This window comes from Acomys minous, assembly GCF_964271855.1.
Source record: "Acomys minous genome assembly, chromosome: 7".
In the NCBI taxonomy this organism is placed as follows: domain Eukaryota; kingdom Metazoa; phylum Chordata; class Mammalia; order Rodentia; family Muridae; genus Acomys; species Acomys minous.
In genome coordinates, this window is record NC_140488.1 from 65,762,636 (window position 1) to 65,789,631 (window position 26,996).

Genomic DNA, 26,996 nt, shown 5'->3' on the forward strand with positions numbered 1-26,996 from the left:
GCAAACAGATGCAGAGACCCATATCCAGAGCCAGTAGAATACCATAAAAGAGGAGGAAGAAGAACTGTAGGATCCAGAGAGATCAAGGACACAAGAACATGGCCCACAGAACCAACTAAACAGGGCTCATACCTTTTCACAGAGTCTAAAGCAACAAACACGGACCCTGCATGGGTCTGAGCCAAAACTTCTACATAGACATTACAGTTTGTATTTTTTTATGACTCCCAACATTGGGAGTAGGGGGTATCTCTGAATCTTTAGTCTATGCTTGGGACCCTTTCTTTTCCACTGGGTTGTCTCATTTAGCCTTTATATGAAGGTTTGTGTGTAGTTTTATTATAACTTTCTATTCCTAGTAAGTCTGTTTTTTTGTTTGTTTGGGTTTTTAATAAAAAGAAAAATTCCTTGAAAAATCATTGAGATAATAAGCTAAAGAACTTGTTCCTGTTTTGGAATATGCATTGCATCTATTTGAGGCATTGTCTATGGTGGCCCATGGGGAACCCCCATACAACCCAGTCTACTTTTGAGGCCATTTGGTTTCTCTTTATGAACTTATGACAATGCACTGCTGTAGAAGACCACATCTACACAACTCACTGAACAAAGAGAAGTTCAGCTGTTGACTACCTAAAGCCCTTACTCTTACTGACTAGTGTTCAAGGTAGTAGAAGGTATAATCACACTACAAAAGGAGAAAGATTAACGCTTAATCTAGTTACAAACCCTTGGATCTACAAGGGATCTGCCTGCAAGATGAGTTTGTGCAATAGTGCCACAAAGCTTGTGGGACTAACCAAATAATATTTTATTGGATTTAAAATGCACTCCATGAGATAGTACCCATACCTGACACTGCTCAGGTGGTCAAGAACCTGAGAGTAGACAGGCTAGGGATGTAGGGGAAAACCAAACACTACTGTTCTGCTAAAGTATATGGAAATAAAATTATTCCTAACACCCCCCCCAAAAAGAATTACAGTCATACTAAAGCAAAGAAATGATAGGAGCTGATACATAATTGCCTATGATAGCTCTTCATGGTAATGGTTTCAATTATCCAACTTAAAAGGTCAGACTAGAGATAGCATGGATGAAGGAAGCAGGTTAATATGATCAAAATAAAATTTATGCAGTTCTCAAAAAATTAATGAAAACATTACTTAAAAATAAAATAACTGGCAACAAATGCTGAGGGTAACAGAGAAAAGGGGGAGCCTTGATTCACTGTTTGTGAGGCTGTAAACTTGTGCAACTACCGGGAAATCAGTGTGGAAAACTCAAAAGGGCTAAATGTAGACCTACGATATAACCCAGCTATACTGCCCTTTGACATATACCCAAAGGACATAATATCCATTGTTACAGATACTTCAATAGCCGTATTCATTGCCACTCTATTCATAATAGTTAGGAAATGGAACAACTCAAATGTTCTACAGCTGGTGAAAAAATAATGTAAATGTGGTATATACAATGTAATACTATCTGACTGAAAAGAAAAATGAAATTAGGAAAATTTTAGGTAAATGGATGGAACTAGAAAACATAGGATGAATTAGTCTAGATCTAGAAAAAGAAACTCTGTTTTCTTTTATTTGGAGAGCCTAGATCTCAGTCTTTAGATTTGAGTACATAACCTGAAGCAACTGAAGAAACCAGAATGTGAAAAGCAACTATGGTATAGTAGAAAAGATACTATATACAAGCGTATAATAGGACACAGTGCTATGAAAGCAGAAATAAGAAAACCTGGGCAAGATCTGGGTAGGGGTTTACGGCCTGTATTGTCCTTGGCTGGTACCAGAGTTTGAGCGGGACCCCTGGTCCCAAATCTGTCTATCATAATTTCCTTCTTGTAGGTTTCTAGGATCCTCTGGATCCTTCAACTTTGACATTCTCCCATGCTTCTCTCATCTAGAGTCCCAATAGGATGTCCTCCCTTCTGTCCCATTTTCCTGGTTAGTGAAGACTTTCATGGGACATGCCCCTTGGTCTAGTAGTTGAGTGGAGAATGGGGTCTGACTTTCATACATACTCTGGTGCCTCATATTTGACCATGTCCCCTGGAGGGGGAGACCTGGTGGCACTCAGAGGAAGGATAGCAGGTTACCAAGAAGAGACTTGATACCCTATGAGCATATACAGGGGGAGGAGGTCCCCCTCAGTCACAGTCACAGGGGAGGGGAGTAAGGGGAAAATGGGAGGGAGGGAGGAATGGGAGGATACAAGGGATGGGATAACCATTGAGATGTAATATGAATAAATTAATAAAATTAAATTAAAAAAAGAAAAGAAAACCTGGACAAAAACTTTAACTGGGAAGAGAAGTGTATAGAGGGGAAAAGAGATAAGTAACAGGATGTTTGGAAAAACCATATGGAGACATTATGCCCTTACTTAAAATATGTAATATATGTATACGTATATATTTGAAATTATTTCTTTGATTATTTGAAATAATAATATAATTACATAATTTAAATGGAACTATGCCACATGGGATAATGCTCCCCACAAAAGCCATTTCTTATATGACAAAATATTTGTTAAAGGCATGGGAAAACTCCCCTTTAGCTGCTTCTAAGGGTGTTAAAGAGACTCTCAAAACAATATAGGCTATTGACATTGCCTTGTTTGTCTCAGAAACATGAAGGTACACTTAGGACACAGCACTTGATTGAATCCAGTTATAAAAAGCTTAAAAGCCTCCTCCTTTGGGACTTCTCATAGTACCAGAAGCTGATAGGCAAGCTGCCAGAGAAGAAGAACATTTAGCACAGTTCTCTCTATATGTAAAGCCTATGATCCACAATAGCCTAGCAAGATATTCCCAATGATACAAAGGTGACACGTTAACCAATGACAGTCTAATTGGACTAAGGTTCACTAGGGAATTCATGCCTGGTGCTGTAAATCTAACCAACTATCCATGGCTAGAGAACTAATAGACCCCAGAGGAGAATCCATTGCTTCCATTTTCATAAAGCAATAAAATTTGTAATTGTACTCTAAATACCTATCCTTACACCCACAGATAAGCATAGTTCTCACACTTCATCAATAAAATGTCTTTTTCCAATAGACTAGGGCTGCTACAGAGGTCCACAACGGGTAAAATGAAGAGAATAAGTGGCCATGGAAAACTAACAAAATTCAGGTACAGATATTCTGACATTAAAATGTAAAGAACATATTGTATTGCACAGGTAGGTCCATTACAATTAGCAAAGGCCTTTAAAGGCAATATTGGAAAGTAGAAAAATAGTTCACAGAACTGTAATAAATTAGAAGAGACTCAAAACTAAACGGAAAACAGGCTACTGTTGCCTTTTAAGATGAAGGAAAGAGAATATGAGACAAATAATGTGGGCAGCCTTCAGTATCTGAAACAACCAACAAGGAAAAAGGACTAATCTCTGTAATTTCAAGGAACTTAATTCTTGCAACAATCTGAATAAACAAGGCAACAGTTATCTCATAGAACTTTGATATTATCCTAAGAGTCATGTTGAACATCTGCATTACAGAGCTCTAAGTAGTATATTAATATTATTGTTAAGTCATCAAGCTTCTGGAAAATTATTAAATAGCAACAGATAATTAATGTACTTGGAGATACCTGTTTTAGGGTTACTAATGAAATAGATTTTTGCCATCTTCTCCATATGACTATCCCTTCTATCCTAAACTCTACATTCCTTCTTCATTTGTTAGCTAGTTTGATATTTCTAACTTCCATAATATTTGGAGGTTCATTAATTTTATAAAAATTAAAAGTTTCCCAGGGAAAGATGTTAATCAATGTCACAAATGACCAATACTAAGCATACCATCCAAGACACAGACCTTTGCCTCCAGACAGAAACATTGACAGCATAATTTTAACAATCGCTTCTTTTCTATACTGATTACTTCTGTATGACTAATGTTGTTTAATGCCTTAATATACTTAATAACACCCAACACTGGTTACAGATTCTTTTTTAATTAATGAAGCTAATAATTTCCTAGTATACTACTAAATTTAAATTTTATTGGCTTGCTAAAAGCAAACTGTTAAATTATAAATTCTACAAACAATTCCTTAAACTACTAAAAATAAATAAATTCCGGGTGTGGGAAGACAGTTCAGTCAGTACAGTACTTTCCTTGCAAACACAGGAACCTGAATTCTAGCCTCAGAATACAAGTGAAAATAAAATCTGGATGTGTGGCATGATCTTAAAATCCCAGAGATTGGAAGGCAGAGACAGGTGGATCTCTAGAGCCCACAGGCCAGCCACTCTAGCCTGCTTGATAAAGTGCAGGCCTATGAGAAACCTCTTCCCAAATATAAGGGGGCACATGAGGAATGACACTTGAGGTTGTTTTGTGGCATCCTCATGCATACACATAAACCTACATACATACAAACACACAAACATACATATATATACACATATGCATGCATGCACACACACAAATAAATGTAATTAGACCATACAAAATAAATGCAATAACATTCCCAATCCTACTACTTCTTTATTGATTTAGCTATTATTTTTTGTTTTAAGATATTTTCATCTATTGTACTAATATGATGGTATATGATTCTCACTCTCTTTCATATATGTAGCTTTAGTTTATCCATAGAAATATAAGCATGACAAATTAAATCTTTATTATTTTGTTAGTTGTTTAGATTTATGAATATGATTAATATTCAATGACAGATTTGACTTCAAAATGTGACATTTCTATTATGAATAGGAAAAATGAAGTATTAGTATGAATTTTAAAACAATTCATTAGATTATAAATGTGAATCACATTACTGGTGATCAAAGGAATTTTCATGGCACATATTTATGATTTCATTTTTTAGTCATTAATTGGATCAAAAGCTCACTACAATTTACAATGAAATTACAGTTATTCATTATAAGCATAGTTGGCTACATTAGGTCAAAATCAATAAAAAATCACACAGCATTAGTTTGTTATTTAGACTGTACTGTAATATAATACTGCATACTTCATTTTTATTAGTAAATTTTATACTATAATCCCTTAATACTGGTAGTATGTATAATATTTGTCAGTTGTCTACACATCCATGTACAAACATGTGTGTGCATGCACACAAACATTAGGCATGCTTTTTCTAGGTGTGTAATTCTTACACCACAACCAATACAACACTGCTTTGTACATTCACTCTTCATTTTTTAAATAAATGTACATTTGAGTGTGTGTGCATGCATGCACAAATGCTTGTGTGCATGTAAGTGCATGCATGGGTGTGTGTGCATGTGGTATATGTGTGTTTATGAGCATTCACCTATATAGGCATGTGTGGATGTCAGGGGTTGATATCACTTCATTTATTTATTTATATATTTATTTATTTACCTATTTATTGAGACAGGGACTCTTACTCAACTTGGGGTGCAACATTTTGACTATACTGGCTGGATGGCAAATCTGTACCTGAAAATGCTTAACCTTTTACTTGTCACAAAGTTAACAATAGTGCTTTAATTTCTTTTCCATAAAGTGTGAAATATGCCAAAACATGAAAGAAATGCAACATAAAAATGATTTATACATGAGACCAACAGTGTTTTTTTCTTTTTGACTTAGGAGTTGAAAAGTTAGGACACTATATTGAAAGTTAATGAGGAGGCCTGGTGGCACTCAGAGGAAGGATAGCAGGTTTTTAAGAAGACACTTGATACCCTAAGAACATATACAGGGGAAGGAGTTCCCCCTCAGTCACAGACGTAGGGGAGGGGAGTAAGGGGAAAGCAGGAGGGAGGGAGGAATGGAAGGATACAAGGGATGGGCTAACAATTTAGATGTAATATGAATAAATTAATAAAATATTTTTTAAACGAAAGTTAAAAGCAGACTTCTCCACAACGTCTATTCTTGGAGATACAAAGCATTACAGATATCTGCAAAGATTCTCCAACTTATCTCTGATATCTATACAGCTAAGGGTATAATGTTTCACTATGTACCAAATATATGTGTATTTTAACCTCTGTTCCTTTGCTCGAGTTTTATCTGTTTTTACATAGAATGATTCTACCTCACAAACTGCTTTTTGAAGGGTCTTATTCCCATATTATTCTATAAACTAGATTTAACTTAATAACATCTTTTTTCTCTAGGAATGTTTTTATATTTTTATTTGACTGTCTTTGACCTGGTTTGCTTTCTCAAAAAATATGTGTGTGTATATACATACATACATACATACATACATACATACATACATACACACATATAGGTTTGTGTGTGTTGTGTACATATTTTAATGACTACAGCAAAACCTAATTTTTTGAGGAGAAAAATATCAGGTCACAAGGAATCTCCAAACAAGTTTTAAGCCTGAAATTATGACTGTGTGGTAACATACATTTTAATACATGAACAGGTTTCATTTATGTATCAGTGATTTACAGTAGTAAAGCTATATACAAATATGAACTGTTAATAGCTTGCTTTTACTGTTGCCATTTTTAATTTTTACTAAAGTTTGCCTCCTTTCCTTTTCATTAATACAATCTGATATTCTTAGCAACAATAGATAGAGAATTTGATTGCCTTTAGTAAAAAAGAATACAAAAACAATTAAAATTAGCATTAAGGACAGGCATTAAACTCAGGAGGGGTCCTTAATGATAAATTTAGCAGTCTGAGATTCATCTGCTAGAATTCTGAAAAACAGGCAGGTATGAGGAGGTTAAAACCAAAGAAGGGATATGTTAGATTAGTGGTTCTAAGCCTGTGGGTTCTGACCCCTTTATGAAACAGAGGTTGTATATCATATATCCTTCAGATCAGACATTTACATTGTAATTCATAACAGTGGCAAAGTAACAGTAATTAAGTAGCAGTGAAATAATTTTATAGTTGGGATCACTGCAACACAAGAAACTATATTAATGGGTTACAGGATTTATAAAGTTGAGAACCACTACTCTAGAAAAATTATGTAGGATGAATATTTTCATGTAACACTAACAGTAACGGTTACAATAGGAAGAGGAGGGAAAAAATTGTGAAAGGAAGAAAAAGAAGGTGGACACAAGTGTAACAGCAAACACAGCAAACATTTCTTTAATAATATGAGAAAACAATCCTAACATTAATGGTATCATGTCAGGCATTATTTATAAGACAGATTTTTTTTAGCATTGTCATCTCAATTTGTAGATAAAGCTGCATAAGCTCGATAAATACAAGCAGCCTGACTTCAGAACATACATTCTGAAACTCTATGTTGAATAATTTAGAGTCATAATTTATTTGATGTTACCACATACTAAACGAATTTTACGTACCCAAAACATCCCTAAATTAAAATTAAGTAATGGACAAAACAGTAAGATAATTACAAAAACGAGTATACAACTCGTTTTGGCAAAACTTCAAATGATGACCCTAGTATGACATTTATGTTTCCCCATTAGAAACTACCGTAGACATTTAAAAGTAAGCACTAATAGCAGGTTAAAAGTGATAAGGAAAGGAAAAGATGTGAATCTCTGAAAACATCTGACTTCAGGACAAAATGACTAAGCGAATAAACATCATAAGAAAGACTACATTCAAGATACTGGCTTTATTAACATTTTCTAATTGAGCATTTACATAAGTAAATTAATCAGACAACGGATGACATGGGAATATTTTAAATCATTAAACTGTAAATTATTATATACATATAAATGTTCTTTACCAAGTAAATTATCTTTAAGTCTACAAATAATCTTCACAACTACTTATATACTTGGTTATTCATATTTAATGATTTTGTTCTCTTAAGTACAGTAATAGAAAATTGATTAAGCAATAACATGTTGATGAAATATGTCCATGTTTATCGGTCTATTTTTACTTGATATACATTACATATATATGTATAATACAAGGCCACTTTAATGATAAAAATTATCCAGTAAAAATTGACAGTGCATACAAAAATTTAAAAAGTAAGCCCAAATTTTCATTGGCTTAAAAACGTCTGTATACTGTATCAAAAAGACAAAATAGTATGTTTTGTCCAAGAATCATTGCAACAATCTTGCATGCTATAATACCGTAACACACACACACACACACACACACACACACACACACTCTCTCTCTCTCTCTCTCTCTCTCTCTCTCTCTCTCTCTCTCTCTCTCTCTCTGTCTCTCTCTCTCTCATTCTCTCATTCTCTCATTCTCTCAGTCCCTTCCCTCCCCTCCCCTCTCCTCCTCTCCTGCACATGCTCAGAGAGAGAATGCTTAATCAGTACAAAAAAGAATCATTGCAACAATCTTGCATGCTATAATACTATAACACACACTCCATCCCCATCTCTCTCTCTCTCTCTCTCTCTCTCTCTCTCTCTCTCTCTCTCTCTCTCTCTCTCTCTCTCTCTCTCTCTCACACACACACACACACACACACACACACACACACACACACAAACTCCAGAGATAGAAAGAGAATGCTTAACCAGTGCAAAAAAGAAAAGAGATAGAAATATATCAAACTGCCATGACAAAAAAAATCCCAGGACTAAAATAAATTAGGTGCTAGAACTTTTACAGAAAGAGCATTAACTAGTATTTATGCAACATGAACCAATTAGTCATCCAGATGTTTCCCATTTGGGTATCTGACATACTGAAAAGATCCCATTTGACTCACATTTTTTCCACATTATAAGCAGCTGTTAACAGTAAAGACCCTGAAACATCTTATTAAATATATTTAACCATAAAATTACAAAACAGATTATATATAGATATATCATTATAATTAAATTCTTAATACTGTCAAAATATTTTTTACTTCACACCAATAGATTTGTTTTTATTGTTGTCACCACTACTTTCTTACCTGGTCTTCTCTGTGCATAGCTTGCTCTTCAACTTTACCCTAAAGGTGTTGGGAGGGGGGAAACAAGACAATTAATTAAGAAAACACACCCAATAAATAAGAAATAGAATTTTAAAAGAGGTTAACAATAAAGAAATTATGAAATGTGCTGTTTATTTCAGTTCTACTCCTATTATACTTACATATATATTAATATTTTCAGTACATATAGACATCTACAACTCAGAGACTATCTATATTAAATTCAATAAACACTTAAATATTTAAAAAATTTACATTCAGAGAAAATTTCTAAGATGTTCTTAATTTCCAACCTCAGCTTTTGACATCTCTTCTGTTTTAGATTACCGATCCTGCTCCGGAAATTCTATGTATATGTTTTAGTTCCCACTCTCATGCCCAGAGATAAAATTCACCTCAGTCTGGAGACTTGAACCTCTGGTAATCTTATCTCTCAAAAAAGAAAAACATTATGATTGTGTTTCTTGCCCAAATATAAGAAAAACTATTTAGAAGTAACAGGAAGCTTTGGGAGACTGACTATGTCATCTTATGGTTAGCAAGTAGTAGTGAAAGAAGGGAATGGTAGGCATAGTCAAACACATGTCTTGCTATTAATAGAATGACATTTCCAGCAGCTGTCCAAATAGTTCAAGTCCCCCATCACAACTGTAACTTACCTCAGAGCCTATAAAATTAACCAGCCATCAATTCTGGAATTTAAATAGCTATGAATGAATTTGGAAAAGTTTATACTACATAGGCTATGTGAGTGATAAATTGCCTAATAAGATAATAATAAATTTTCCTTTCTCTCAATACAGTCTTCTACTTGAACCCAGATATGTATTCAAATACTTGGTCAAGTATTAGCTTTTGCTATCACATGTCTTTCATCTTTGCATTGGACATTAATTTCTATTAATAGGAACAGAAAAATTAGATGTAGAATAAAGGCCAAAATAAAGGGTAATTTAGATTCCAAGGCTGTATAGTGATTTCATTTTTCCTATAGAATATTATAGAATAGGAGGATAGGAAAGTGAAGATTAATCACAAGGATAAAATGGTAGTGAGACATAATTAATTACATATAGAAATAAATATGATCAAGGTATGTAATATGTATCTGTGAAAATGTGTTTAAAGTCATCATTTTGTGTAACTATTATATATTAATTTTAAGAAGGAAAAATGAACAGAATGAAACTAAGCTGCTTTGGGAAAGAAAGCTTAAGTATTCAAAACAAAAAATTTTAAATTTACTTAAATATAATACCAAAGAATAAAAAGAGGATTCAAAAGCAAAATGGTTAATGTTTTGTAACATGAAATTAGTCATGACGATGGCATCAAAGAAGGCACAGTAAGACTATGTATGTTTTACATTCATTAGTAATTTTAACATATTCATTTTCATATGTAGGTAGTTCGCCCTATTGATATTTGCTTTTCAAAATTTTTCACTCATTAACATATTGCTACAGGATACTCAGTAAAGAAATAATATATATATATATATATATATATATATACATAAACGTATATGTGTATGTATATATATCATCTTTTTGAAGCTGTTGAAATCTAATTCCATTGTACTGGTAAAATAAAACAATAAAATGGCATTTCAATGAAAACTATGCATATGCTAAGAAAGGTTTACAAGCTTGATATGGAAAAACTTTTAACTGGGTTCTTAGAAAAAGTTCAAAGCTAAGCTCAGCGGTGGTAAATTAACTTGAATAAAGTTGAATCATGAGAACAAGTCAGTCACTAATCTTTCCTTCCACTTGCTGAGCAGTAAACCATCTGCTTTGTCATCATCTAAATCACATTCCATTCTTCTAACATAGTTAAAATTTCTAACCATTTGTCATAGCAACTTGGGACTTAGGCAACAGAGTACGTTTTAAAGAATACTGTGCAGTAATCTCCACATTTCACAGTGTTCAGTGCAGAAAGAATAGACACAGTATCTGAAAATACTGCTTTTCTGACTAATTTAATTGAAAAATTTTAGTGACCTTTCTTAGATCTACCGTGACAGTAAAGTAACAAAATTTTTCATCATTTTACCTAATAACTGAAGATGAATAATGCACCAAAATGGAATTTAAAAATGTCTAATATTTTACTAAAAACTTGCAAATTAATGAGACATCATACAAAACTGGCTAACAGTGTAATTATAGAAACCACAAATTATTTTATTTTTATATTTTCCAGATAGTCTCAATAATATTGAAATCTACACAAAAATAATAACCCATACCTTATGATATTTTCTGTACTGCAAATCAGAAAAGAACCAATAGTAAGACATGTGTTCTGCCTCATATTTGAGTATTACTACATTTGTGAATGAATTCAGAAATAATTATAGAAATGCATCAGTATACAATAATAGAAAATTCAACTATTTTCCATTATAATGTGGTGTTTTGTTTAATGTTTAAATACATTAAGATGTGTTCTGAAATATGATTCTCATCATTTTTATTTTTCTGTTACTGAATAACATTTCTTATTGATTATATGCCAAGGGTTGCTTTTATTAGAAACTGATGATCAATTATGATTTTTGCAAATGTTATACAAACTTTCTATATTACAGTGGTAGTTAATTTTGGTGATCTATAATACAAAGAGATGTTTTATCTTACTGTTACATTCCAGAAAAAGAAAATTCACTTCTCCTCTTAGAAAAGACCTTGTCATAGAATTATATCGATACTTAATGCTATCTTATCACTCTTGTCTGTAATTATTTTTACAGGAATTAAAATTTAATGATATAACATTTAATTTTCATTAACTGAATGGTATAAACTGAAATGAAAACCAATCAATACATATCTAAATCAATTTACTGTGTTTATACTGTCAAATACATGTATGCCCATGAACATAGACTAATAGCTTCAGTAGTCTATTATTTCTTTTTATATTGTTCTAGCCTAAGACTATCTCTTGCAATTAATGTAAGCAGAAAATAAAGCAGTAATAAAAGTGGCAAATTCAATAAAAAGAGATTTCTTATTTTATGCTTCAATGACAAAACCACTGAGTACTTACCGATGGTTTGCTCTAAATAGTGAATAAGTGATTATATACTACTATGTGTTAGAAAATGTTCCTTCATCTTTTTAGAAATAAATTACTTTCTGAGAAGTATCTAAAAGTTCTATTAACTTTCTTATAAAAATGATACTACTTTTTAAAAATTACTTTTATAATTTTAAATTATATATAGGTGTATATATGTATGTGGGTATGTACAAGTGAGTGTGAGTTTCTATGGAGACCAGAGACATCTGATATCTCTGTAACTGGACTGAGGTACTCTACAAGAGCAGACCTTGCTCCTAACCACTGAGAAATCTCTCCAACCCAGTTGTCACATTCACAACAAATGAATGAAGAATGTGAGAATGAAAAGTCAACAATTCCTACCTCTTCTTTGGCTAATTTAAATATGTAAAATGCTTGCTAAGTTGATTTTAATGTTCAAACATGATAATAGTGACAGTCTATAAATTAAGTTACCTGTTTAATAGGATTTAGCAACAGTAATAAAAATAAAAAACGCATTTTTATCCTTATAGCTGCCATGGCTTTAATGTAGAAAAACATATTATCTCAAAATTCACAGATCATGAATTGGTGATACAAATTTTGCATGTGATATTTAACCTTATTTAAAATGCCCTTCTCCATGTTTCAAATTCTACTAATTTCCCCCTAATGTTAGATAGTTTCAAGTCCCTCATCATTTTTCCTTTTATCTTTATTCATCTTTTCTGTTTCTTGTTTTGGTTCATTCAAAAGACTTCTCAGCCAAAAAATAGTAATTCTAAATCCTTCATTATTTATTCATCAAAACATACAGGAATGTAATTAACTGTTATAATTATAAAATATACATGATGGTATTGTTCTCTGATATTCTTTTGTCATTAACTCAAAGTTGTGAAAACTCAAACTATAATATAGGACACAACTTTACATGTCATCCCTGCTACATAAATCCAAGAAGTATTACTAATCATATTGCTTTAAAGTCTGTAACTTATGCATTTTTATATTCTCCATTAACTTACTTTGATTATAAGGAATCTTATTTACCCTCTTAAGGTTTTCATTTTCACATGCTATTCTGATAGACAACAAAATTTTATCCCTGAACCCTCCAAAAATACAGAAGTCATATCTTGTTATTTTGTATCATGATTTCCCATAAATGCTGTTTTCATTTTATCTTCTGTGAGCTATTTAATATGTGCATATATTCATTCCATTTATATACTTTCCCTTTGACACTGAAGAAATTCTGATGAATTTTTATCTCTTAAGCATATGTCAAATAGTATAGTCATATTTCATAATTGCTGATAGATGGTCTCTCTGATTTTTAGGTTTGACCATTCCTCAGTATTGCAAAAACAATGTCCCTCCAATGCCTGGCCCAACCCAAGACCCACTCCATGAAAGAAATCCAACTCCTGACAATATTAATGATACTCTGCTATGCTTGCAAAAGAAGCCTATCAGAGTTGTCCTCTGAGAGACTCCACCAAAACATATCCTGAGACTCACAGCCAAACACTAGGTATAGGGAGATTAGGGGAAAAGTGGTAGGGGGGAATAAAGGGACCTAGAGGTGACAAGAGTTATATAATAATACCAACAGAGCCCACTAACCAGGGCTCGGAAGGGCCTGTGGAGAATGAAGCACCAACCAAGAACCATGCATGGACTAGACCTAGTCTTCTACACAGTAGCAGGCAATGTGTTTCATGTGGGTCCACTAGTAAAGGGACCAGGGGCTGTTTCTGATAGAGACTCTGTTGCCTGCTTTTTGATCACTTTCCCCGGACTAGACTGTCTTGCCAGGCCACAGGGTAAGAGGACAAATTCAGTCCTGATGCCTTAGCTGGGGTGTATGAGTAGGGGAGCTCCCCTTCTCTGAGGACCAAGGGAGAGGGTAGGGGAGAGAGAGGGAATAGGAGGAGGAAGGGGATTACAACTAATGTATAGTGAATAAATAAATAATTAAAATAATTCCTTAATAAAAATGAATCCCTGACATCTGGAGAGATGATGTCTAATTTTCTTTCTATTTTTATGATAAACTACCATAAATAAACCCAACTTGGGGAGTAAAGGGTTTATCTGGCTTCCAGGTTACATTCCATCATAAGGGGAATCCAAGGCAGGAACCTGGATCCAAGAACTAAAGCAGAGACCATCGTAGAATGCTATGTCTTATTCAGTCAGCTTTCTTAATACAACTCAGGGCCACCAGTCCACCAGGACAACCATGGTGAGATAAGTATTCCCACATCAATCATTAATCAACAAAATTTCCCACAAACTTGCTGACAGGACAATATAATACAGGCATTTTCTCAACTGATGTCCGTCTTCGAGGATAACTCTGTGTCGAATTGACAAAAACAAACAAAACAAAACAACAAAAAGAAGAATAAAGTAACCATCTGTTGGCACAGTGGTTTAGAGCTTGTTAGTTATTTTAGCTTGTAGCACCCAAATCAGGCATCTTACAACCTCCTGTAACTCCAACTCCCAGGGCTCAAACATCCCTTCTGGTTCTACTACATTTCCGTGCTCAGAACCCCATATGTCCAGTTAAGGTATGACATGGTACTTGGCTCATGTTCAGAATTTGAGTCATAAATAGTCTTACCACAACTCTTACCCTAGGAAAACACTCATTTTTCTATGACCTCAGGAAATATGTACCTTTAGAGTTTAACTGTCCAAAAATAATAATAGTTGTCGTCGTCATCATCATCATCATCATCATCATCATCATCATCAGGTTTTCAATAAAGGGTTTCTCTGTGTAGCCTTGGCTGTCCTAGACTCACTTTGCAGACCAGGCATGCCTTGAACTCACAGAGATGCACGTGCCTGTGCCTCACTGAGTGCTAGGGTTACAGGCATGCACTACTCTACCCAGCTCATCCAAAATACTATTAAAGACAGACCTTTTTGTCTCATAAAGGTAGACTTAAAGGATACCAAATTACATGGATTAAAGAGATAGGATGTTTTATACTCTGTTGTTTGTTTTCTTAGGGTTTTTGTTTTTTGGGGTTTTTTTTGTTTGTTGTTGTTTTGTTTTGTTTTGTTTTGTTTTGAGACTAGGTTTCACATATCCTAGAAAAGCCTTCAACTTGTAATGCAGATATGGGTAGCCTTGAGCCTCCCCATTCTAGCTTCAGAACTGTGAGATTTTTGAGTATGTGTTACCATACCTAACTTATATTTTTAAAATCTTCAAAAATAGTATTTTATTTTTTATTCATGTGGTAATTAAAGTACTAAGATAATGAAAATGACATTTTTCTTTGTAATTGCTAAATTAATAACACTACTGATCAATGGTAAAATTTTAAAGCAATCTACAGATTCAATGCAATCCCTATAAAGTACCCACACAATTTTTTAAAGATCAATTCTCAACGTCATATGGAAAAAAAAACAGAATAGCTAAAACAATCCTTACAATAAAAGATCCTCAGGAGGAATCTCCATACCTGATGTGAAGCTGTACTATAGAGCAACAGTAATTAAAACAGCAAGGTACTGGCACAGCAATAGGCTGGTTGATCAATGGTATCAAAAAAAAAACCCAGAAATGAATCCACACACACATGGAACTTGATTTTTGACAAAGAAGCCAAATCTATTCAATGGAAAAAGGATAACATCTTCAACAAATGGTTCTGGTCGAACTGCATGTCTACATGTAGAAAAACGCAATTAGATCCGTATTTATCACCATGCACAAAACTCAATCCAAATAGATTAAAGACCTCAACATAAAACCAGGGACACTAAATCGGTTAGAAGTAAAAGTGGGGAAGAGCCTGGAACACACTGGCACAGGTGACAACTTCCTGAACAGAACACCAACAGCCCACCCTTAAGGTCAACAATCAATAAATGGGACTTCATGAGGCTGAGATGCTTCTGTAAAGCAGGAGACACTTTCAATAGAACAAAGTGACAGCCCACAGACTGGGAAAAGATCTTCACCAACCCTACATCTGACAAAAATATATAAAGAACTCAAGAAATTAAACACCATGAAACCAATGAACCCAATTAAGAAATGGGGATCAAAGCTAAACAGAGAATTCTCAACAGAGGAATATCGAATGGCTGAGAAACACTTAATGAAATGATCAACATCTTTAGTCATTAGGGAAATGCAAATCAAAACGACTCTGAGATTCCATCTTACACCCATCAGAATGGCTTAGATCAAAAACTCAAGCGACACCACATGCTGGTGAGGATGTGGAGAAAGAGGAACACTTCTTCATTGCAGGTAGGAGTGGAAATTTGTACAACTACTTTGGAAATCTATCTAGCACTTTCTCAGAAAACGGGGAATAGGGCTTCCTCAAGCTATTCCACTCTTTGGAATATACCCAGAAGCCGCTCCACCACACAACAAGGACATACGGTCAACCATGTTCATAGCTGCCTTATTTATAGTAGCCAGAACCTGGAAACAGCCTAAATGTCCCTCGGTTAAAAATAGATAAAGAAACTGTGGTACATTTACACTATGGAATACTACACAGCCATTAAAAACAAGGAAATCCTGAAATTTGTGGACAAATAGATAGAACTAGAAATGATCATACTGAGTGAGTTAACCTAGAAGCAGAAAGACTCACATAGTATATACTCACTTATAATTAGGCACTAGCCCAAGAGACATGTCCCATGAAAGTCTTCACTTACCAGGAGATTGGTATAGATGTGAATACATCCTATTGGGACTGTAGATGAGAGAAGCATGGGACAATGGAGAAATAGAAGGACCCAGTGAGTCGTAGAAACCTACAGGAAGAACATCAGGACGGGCAGAACTGGTCCCACGGGTCCTGCTCAAACTACTGCACCAATCATGGCGAATACATGCAGTAAACTGCGAACCCCTACTCAGATCTAGCCAATGGTCAGGACGTTCTCCACACTTGAATGGAGAGTAGGAACTGACTCTGACATAAACTCTGGTTGCCCATATTTGATCACCTCCCCTTGGTGGGGAGGTCTGGTGGCATTCAGAGAAAGAATAGACAGGCTACCAAGATGAGGCTTGATAGTCTATGATCATATAGTGGGTAAGGAGGTCCTCCTTGGTCACTGACATTGGGGAGGGGAATTTGGTGAAAGCAGAAGGGAGGGAGGAATGGGTGGATACAGGGATGGAATAACAATTGAGATATAATCTGAGTACATTAATTAAATAATAAAAAATACAAAAAAACCCTCCATTGTGTAAATGTAAAAAAATTTATTTTAGTGGTAGTAAATTAAGTTCAATAAAATATGGCCTATACTCCTGGACAACCATACCAAGTACCTTTACTAAGACAAATCCCTGAAAAGATAAATAAACATGAGATATTCAGAAATCATAAAATTATTATTTGATATTAATATTTGATATTATTAATATTTGATATTTAAGAAAGAATGAATTTGTTTTGCAATTTTGTTTGTCCTTATATCAAAGATAATCTGATATATAAATAAATACAATGCTAGGTGTAACTTAATAACCTAATCATTCAGTTCAGTTTGAGACTGAAGAACAAAAATTCACTAAGATACTTTAGTCATTAGTTTCACTAGAAAAATTAATAGTGTTAATATTTATCACCAGAAGCATTTTAAAAAACCTTGTTTACTTTGTAGGAAACAAAGTACTTGTACTGTCAATATAATGAATTGTCTCCACTACAAGGTTTACATGAAAAAAGAAAGCAGTGTTATTGGAAATTTATAGAACAAAGACCTCTACAATTGACCAAATAATTTCATGTAGGCAGACTGCAAGGTTTCTCATGATTTTTGCTGGTGGGCAATCTAACTTGAATATTTAACTAAACGAGATACAACATGTAATAAATTTATCCATACTGTTGTAGAAGTTTGGTTTATATGTAAACATGTTTCTGCTTTAATCCCAGGAATGTGCTATGTGGGCTGCTCCAGTTTGTCCACACCTGATAGTTGCCTCCTGAAAAGGCATGTGATGTTTGTCAGCTGTGAACTACCACATATGGGGGCATGGTCTTTGTCAGTGGGGATGAAAGCCAGAACCAAGGAGGGACTGGAGGCTCCAAGAAAAAAAGAAGGCTGCTGATGCTTCCCCCTGATGCTCCTGGTTGCTACTGATGCAGTGTGAGGAGGAGAAGAATCCAGAGATATCCTGAAAAGAGGATTGAACTTTCCTCCAAGAACCCTAGGACCTTAAACAGCAGGAAGTACCTAAGGAAAACTATGTCCCTCAGCCCACTAACCTTCTTTCCCTCCTACCTGATGTTGAGGTGTTGGAAGAAGCAATCTATTAATAAAAAAAATTCACATATTTTATCTTTTTAAAAGTAGTGCTAAATGTACTCTTATACACTATTTTTAAATTGTCATTATAAAATGGTAATCCTAATTCCAGGTAAGGATAGAGCTATCTAGACCATCATGTGCAACTTTGCAATTTAAACAGAGGTGTCCCACACTGGCAAACAAGGGTGCTCATAGAAGACATGGGTTATTAAATGAAAATCTTAGTGCCAAGCATAGTTTACCCTCCTGTGAGTCAGTGAAGCCTCAGATGTTCTATTGCTACTATTCTTGGTTTCCATAACTAGTTGTTAAGACTCTATTGCTGAAGAGACTCTACACTTTGGTTGCAAAACAGGTATCAATGTTGAACTGAGCAGAAATTTATCTCCTTAATGGCTAGTTTTCATAGTACTGAGAAGTATTATTTGGAGCTTTTAGAGCAGAAAAAAACATCTACAGTCTTATCCAACATTGTACACTGTATGCTGCAACAACAACCTTAAAAGTAAGACATCTCCAAGGTGTAATAGTGGAAACCATTTTTATAGAGGTAACCAGAAGCTCTGTTGATTTTATCATGCTTCTAACTCCTCTTTTGTTAAATAGAAAGACTATCAAAACATACAGAAACACCATAACTCACCTTTTTACGAATACGAGCAACTGCATTTAGGAGTATATCCTGATGGTCAGTGCGGACTATGCCAAGTTCATTAAGTTGATTCCTGGTGATGTTCAATAACTTCTCTCCATTAATTTCTGCACTTTCAAAAATTTCTCCATATACAAGAAAATTATAATCTAAATCTGTGGAAAAAAGAAATAGAGATATAAAGGAAATTTATTCTTATAAAGTAACTTTATAAATCTGCTAACATAAATTACATTTTTATAATGAGTGAATCATTTGTACTTTGCATTCCAAGAATTTAACTATGGAAATTTTAGTTTGACAGGCTTAGGAGGGTCAGATTTTTGTAGGTGCTTAAAGAAATATTTAAATACAAAATTTAATTTAAAAAATAACTGTCCAAGGGCACCAGGCACCTACGTGGTATACAGAAGTACATGCAGGTGTACAAGCATTCAAATGCATAAAATGCATCTTTTTAAAAACTGTAGAGAATGGGGATAAGTTTTAATGAGTAGAGCAGAGCCCAGCAAGGGGCCAGTGTGAATGTATTCAGTCAAACCATCCATATTAAGTAACCAATTCACAAATGCTTCAGACAACATCACTCTTCCTCTTAGGCCCAGACATCCTGCTGTTAGCTGCTCATAAGATCAAGAGCCACTAAATCCAGAACCACCAATCTTTTTTTTTTGTCACCTAAAAGATAATTTTTCTCTTTTTTAATTATTTATTTATTTTTATATATACATTTACATTACTGCACATATATAAAATAAACCACATACAGCAAGAAGAACCACAGAACAATCAGGAATTACATTCATGTTACATTCATAGTGTTTTGGCTGTTTGTATTTGGCAACCTCGAAAGAAATACTTTCTTATCTCTGTAAATAAAAAATTCTGAATGTAAAAAAACCTGTCAAATATACGACTATAATCAAATAAATGAAGTCTAATTTATAATTTATTAAATAATGTGTAAGACTTAATTGAATTGAGACAAAATATTTTTGATTGGAAGTCTATTTATGCTTAGAATTGTATGAACTATGATTTTTGTAGTTAATTAACATTTACTTTGTAGAGTTATACAATATGTTTATAGTACAAATATATGGTATATATAATTTTATCTGTGAATTCAAAAATAAGAGAAAAAGGAAAGGGCTACAATCAGCATGTAAAATGAATACATTGAAAAGAAAAAGAAAAAAATAATTTTTAGATAAGGTATCATGTAGTCCATTCTGGCTTTAAACTTGCTATGTAGCCCAGGATAGCTTTGAAGTCCTGATGCTCCTACTTAGACTTTCTAAGAGCTAGATCCAGATGTAAGCCACTGTGCCCAAACAAAAGCTATGTTCTTGCCCGCTTTCTTTCTTCCTCTTTCTTGTCTAAGCCACAGAGTACAGAAATAAAATGAAAAATAGGAATTTAACAATGTACACATTCAAATTACAAGAGAAATGAAAAATATTAGCACAGAAGACACAGAAGAAAATGGATCTTGAGGACATTGTGATAATCATAACACAAGTCCACTAACACACATTTAAAGCAAGCAATTTTGTATAGAAAAATCTGGAGGCTAACAGAGAGAATGGAAATCTGTGTATAAAGTTTATAATATGGGGACCCAAAAAGTGCTAGTGGCCACTGAAACTCCAGCATCTGTGGCACACCCTAGAAAACAAGCAGAGCTAACCTCAGGTCCCCAGGCCAATCCACAGAAATTTCCCCAGTCCTGGCAGTCATGGGCATGCACCAGGCTTGAGTGCAATCTCTGATATCCAGGGCCCAGAGAGAGCTGTGAGCAGCTAAAGCACCAAGGACCCGCTTTGCCCTCCAACCTCTAGAGGCAAGCTGGCCCACTGGAGCAGCTCTTTTCTCTGATATCTTACTGCTTGCTACTCAGCTAACATGGTTCACAATCAGGGAGACAACAGAGACAGTTAAATAAACAGGGGTGCCTGACCTCCATGGGTCATAAACAGGAAGCCAAAGAGACAGTGATTTCATCAGAAGTGAGTAGGATGTGGGACTAAATCCCCATTGTCTATAACTTCCCCCAACTGTTTCACCATCAAAGGCCACCAAACCAGCTAACACCAGAGGCATCACAATGGGAAAAGGTCAGCGTAAGAACACAAGCAACAACTCCCAGGACCATTTGATACCACCAGAAACCAATAGTCTCATCACCACAAGAAACCCTGGAGATAATATCACATCCAATGCACAGAAGAAAGATTTCAAATCTGAGGTTATAAAAATGATAGAAGCCTTAAAGGGGGAAAATAACTCGCTCAAACTAGAAGAGTAACACACAAAGAAAGAGATTAAAGAATTGAACAAATCACTTAAATAAAATAGTGAAAGACAGGAAACTACAAACAGGAGAAAGAAATGAATAAAAAATTTAAAGACATAGAAATGGAGACAGAAGCAATGAAAAAACAGTCTGAGACAATTCAGGAAATGGAAGACTTAGGGAATAAGACAGATCTACAGACACCAGGATCACCAACAGAAGACAAGAAATGGAACAAAGAATATCAGGGATAGAAGACATGACTGAAGAAATTGATACAACAGTTACATCTAAAAAGCCCTAGTCATTAGGGAAATGCAAATCAAAATGACCCTGAGACTCCATCTTACACCTATCTGAATGGCTAAGATCAAAACTCAAGTGACAGCACATGCTGGTAAGGATGTGGAGAAAGGGGAACACTCCTTCCTTGCTGGTAGGAATGCAAACTTGCACAATCACTTTGGAAATCAATCTGGTACATTCTCTGGGAATTGGGAATAATTCTACCTCAAGACCCAGCCATATCACTCCTGGGCAGTTACTCAAAAGATGTTCCACCATACAAGAATATGTGCTCAACTATATTCATAGCAGCTTTATGCATAATAGCCAGAATCTGGAAACAGCCTAGATGCCCCTCAACTGAACAATGGATAAAGAAACTGTGGTACACTTACACAATGGAATACTACTCGGCTATTAAAATCAAGGAAATCTTGAGATCTGCAGGCAAATGGATAGAACTAGAAAAGATTATCCTGAGTGAGGTAACCCAGGCCAAGAAAGACATGCATGGTTATATACTCACTCATAAGCTGATATTAGTCAGGTAATATAGGATAACCACACTACGATACAAAGAGTGATGCACCAACCAAGGACCATGTATGATGTGAACATAGACCTTTTGCTCAGATGTATTAGATAGGCAGCACAGTCTCCTTGTGGGTCTCATAATATCGGCAGTAGGGACTACTTCTGACAAGGACTCCTGCCCCCTAAGGCTGATCACTTGACCTGGAAGGGCAGCCTTTCCAGGCCACAGAGGAGGAGGATAAAGGTAGTACAGATGAGACCTGATAGGTTGAGGTCAGATGTTAGGGGAGGCAGGCTCCCTTTTCTGAGGATTAGGGGAGGGAAGGTGGGATCAGGAGGAAATGAAGGAGGGAGCTACAATTGGGATGTGAAGAATTCAAAGTGCAGAACAAGCAGGGAACTTATATTGCTAATCCCACTGTATGGGACTAGCTCTGAGACTGGCTGAGACATGGATGTGTAGGCATAGACAATGCTTCTTGTTGGGTACAGAATCCCCATGACTTATTATTAGATGCCACTCTTTGTATGGCATGAATGAAGATTTACAGATGTCATTCTTCTCATCATACAAAGAGCAGAGAACCAGCCTTAATTGTTCTGTGTATCCTACAAGAAAAAAAAATGTTTATAATATGGAAATGCTTATAAAGATCTGTGTAACACTGTGCTTCTCGTTAATAATGCAGCTTACATATTAATATTTAAGAGTTTAGATGCCACATTACAAATGTGTTGTTTGTTTTTATTTTAGATGAGAGAAGAAGGAATAAGGGAGGAGGTGAGGGATGAGAAAAAAGAAAACAGAAAAGGGAGTAGAATTCTGCTAGTTTAAAGAAGAGGTTAGGAGTGTGGACTGTGATATGCTCCAGACTTCTGTCAAGATATGAAAGAACTTGGGAGTAGAAGGACATTGTGAGAAGTGCAATTCTGGATTAGAAATTAGATCCTCATCTGTAGTCTATGAGAAGCCTGAATTAAAAATTAAATTCATTTCAAATAAAAAAAATAGAAAAAATAAAATCTTGAATCTTTAAATTCTCTGAAATTCAAATCTAAATAATGAAGCTACCTATCAAAAGTCAAAATCCCTAAGTGTGGACATTCAGATTTCCATTCTCCAACCTTTGTACTTGATATAAAAACTTCTTTGTTCTATTCTGGAAAAGAAAGAACTAGTAGTATGTTGAAGGTTACTTATCTCAGCTTTATTTATATATTTATTTTCTTTCATTAGGAGATGAAAGTTAACTATTAGACTTGGAAGACTATATAGTATATGAGTTTCTAAAACAAATTAGAAACATCAGGAACAAGCTACAATACTGTCTAAAATGAAAGCTAAAGTATCAGTGTAATCTTTTTGTTAGGCTATAATTTCTAAACATTTATTTCATAATGGTCACAGAATTTTATTAAAAAGATAAAAATAAGCCGGGTGGTGGTGGCACACTTCTTTAATCCCAGCACTTGGGAGGCAGAGGCAGGCAGATCTCTGTGAGTTCCAGGCTAGCCTGGTCTACTAAGTGAGTCCAGGACAGTCAAGGCTACACAGAGAAACCTTGTCTCAAAAAAACGATAAAAATAATATAGGTTATTTTCATGTTAACAACTAAGTAGAAAACAATAAAAGTGTACATATTTATGTCCAATATAATCATATAAATATTCTTAGTACTTTGGTGTTCATATGAAATTGAAATTGTGCTAAGTATTTATAATATTAAACGCTTATCTGGAGGGATTTTGTTCTCCTTTATTCTTGATGAAAATTACTAAGAAAATTTTAAGTATGGAGCCATAGCAGACATTTGTACTAGAATATAATATACTATCAACAAGATTATTGGAACAAATAAATTATGCCATATATAAATTTAATAAAACATTTCATGAGTAAATATTTGAACTGTAGCTATAGAAATTTTTAAATTTTCTCCACATGTTAAATTGTATAGCTTTCACTTTACAAACTACATTATTGAAGTTTTCTAAAAAATACATAAATGAGAAAAAGCATATGAACGTGAGAACATAATAAATAGATATATCAACCTATAACCTGTACATGTGTATCACTTAACTTCAAGAAAACAAATATATACTGCTTTGGTCTTCCTTTGTGTATATAATCATTTGAGCCATTAATTAACCTATTTCTGATTAACATATTTCTAGATATGCTTATTTCTTTAAAGAAGCATGAAGATTGAACAAATTCCATCTCAAATATCCAAGGAGACATTTAACTGGAATAAAGACATGTTGAAATTTCCACGGTGAATCAGTATATCATTTTAAGGCAATATTATCTATTAAAGGCAGAAAGTTCACTCACTGTATCTGGCATGCAAGGTTCCATATTGTAAAACCATCTATATTTTGATATAGTTTCTCACAACCATATCTGCAATGCTTAAATTACTACCAAGAATGAAAATTATAAGGAAAATTACAATCAAGTATAAAATAAATACAAATATTTATGCTTTTCAATATGATTATTACAGCATACACACACCTACTAAGAGTTTTCATTATATCTTATGTCACTTTGTCCCAAAAGCTTTCTATCATTAACATTTATTCACAAATTACATACTTGATCAGTATTGGCTTTTTAAAATTATTCTTCGCTGGGCGTGGTAGCACATGCCCTTAATCTCAGCACTTGGGAGGCAGAGGCAGGTGGATCACTATGAGTTCAAGGCTAGATTGGTCTACAAAAGTGAGTCCAGGACAGCCAGGACTGTTACACAGAGAAACTTTTTCTCAAAAAAAAACTTTAAAAAATTATTTTATGTGCATGTGGGTCCCCATGGAAGGGATGGAATTATAGGAGGTGTGTGCCACTCAATGTAAGTGCTGGGAACTGAACTCCATTCCTCTAAGTGTTCTACAAGACTAGCAAGTGTTCTTTATCATTGCACTATCTTTCTAGTCTGGTAATCTTTTTAATGTTTTGTTACATTATTACATATCACTGTGCATATGTATTTACTTACATTTTAATTCTAGTTCCCTAAATTCCCAAGTAATTTATGTAGATGCAATCTCACTGTACATACATACATACATACATACATACATACATACATACACACACACACACATTTAAAAATAAGCTGCCAAGATTAATCTGGGTACTTTGCCTATAAATAAAAATGATTAGAGGGCATGTGTGTGTGTAAGACAGAGAGAGAGAGAGAGAGAGAGAGAGAGAGAGAGAGAATGTGGTTTACTTTTTTTAAAAAAAGAAGCAAAGCTCATCTTAATAACAGTGATTATACACGTAAAAATCAGCAAAGTTTGCTGTCTTAATAATAATGACTGCTATTATTTTACATACTTTTAATATAATTACTTTACTCAATGTCACAACTCTGCAGCATAAGACATATTATGACAACTTTACAGATATAAAATCTGACTCATATAGAAATAATTCACTTATGTAAGGACACAATCTAATAAAGCAGCTAAGTCATGATTTCAGTTCAATTATTCTGTGTGTGTTTTCTATGTGAGTTTGAGATAGAATTACACATAGCCTAGCCTGGCCTTGAATTTGCTATGTAGCTTTGATTTGACTTTAAACCTGATCTCTCAACCTCAATCTCTGATGTGCTGGTATTTTAAGTATATACCATCATATCTGGCCAATTAACTTGAAGCAGTAATACTCCTTATCTCATACTCTTAACCACTATGGTATAATACTGGTAATTGAGATATTGTGTGTTTATAAATGCCTTCTATGACACAAAGCATTATTTAGAATGTCATATTTGAAGATTAAAAGATAATCACAATCTCAGTCAGGTAAATATACCTGGCTACCTACATCTTTAAATGTGTAACTCACCATTCCTTAATGTCATTAATTTACTTATTCAGCAGATGTGTATTGCTACAAATTTTAGAGATCAGAAGGAAGCACAGCACAATTTCCATTTTCGGAACTTATAACTTACTTTCATGTAAATAGGAACATATAAAAAGGTAGTAAAATCTATCATAGCATAAGACAGTTTACATGGGTGAGAAAGATTACAAATGGTGATCACATATAAGATAAAATGCATATAATTACTAACTTGAGTAATATTTCCATGAATATCTTCTATATAATGAAGTTGTAACTCTACACTTCCTATCACTGTAAGATGGATGTAATTTTTATATTAATTAATGCTTTATGTTCGTATAATACATCATATTGTATTTTCCTATATTTGTTATATATATTTATTAAATACATGGTGATATGTTGATGTACATATTAAATCAAATTATTTGGCACATCATTATTTCAAATACTTATTTTTGTTTTTAAAACAATATTACTGTGTTAGAGACAAAACCAAATGTCTATCAATGGGTAAACAAATAAAGAAATTGTGGTATGTATAAGTAACAAAGAACTATTTATCCTAAAAAAGAAAATTTTGCCATTTGGCACAACACAAATTAACATGGGGGAAAACATTATCTGAAATACAGAGGAGCCAACTATAAAACACAATGCTGTTTGAAGCTTAAATTGTGTTTCTACTTGTATATGTAATATGACTTTTTACTTTTTATTAAATTTTTACATGCACATTTATATTTAAATACAATAAACTACCTACAGCAAAAAGGACCATGACACAATCAGGAATTATATAAATGTTACATTCTTAGTGTTTTTGGCTATTTGTACTTGACAGACTTGAAGAAAATATCTTTCCTATCTTGGTACATCTAAATTTTGGAATGTAAATCAATCTCCATCATATTTTGTCATTATCAACTTAAAACATCTATCTACCCCTAAACTCATCTTAACCCCTAAACAACTAAGCTTCATTGTAAAACTAAGCTACCTGGTCTTCAATTCCATCAGAGACTTGAGAAGGAATAGATTTGATTACCTGAGTATGCTGGCAGTGCAGGTTAGTACC

The 26,996-nt window shown here is 34.1% G+C and overlaps 1 protein-coding gene across 3 annotated transcripts in view; it reads right to left on the reverse strand.

Moving 5' to 3' along the window:
• The window catches only part of LOC311601646 (uncharacterized protein), a 339,815-nt gene that overhangs the window by 275,136 nt on the left and 37,683 nt on the right, over nucleotides 1-26,996 (reverse strand). For all 3 annotated transcript variants that reach the window (XM_084789248.1, XM_084789247.1, XM_084789246.1), the window contains exons 4-5: nucleotides 18,927-19,090; nucleotides 8,888-8,926 (exon numbers count right to left, since the gene is read on the reverse strand). In XM_084789248.1, coding sequence (XP_084645374.1) covers nucleotides 8,888-8,926; nucleotides 18,927-19,090 — 203 coding nt within the window. The remainder of the gene's footprint in view (nucleotides 1-8,887; nucleotides 8,927-18,926; nucleotides 19,091-26,996) is intronic.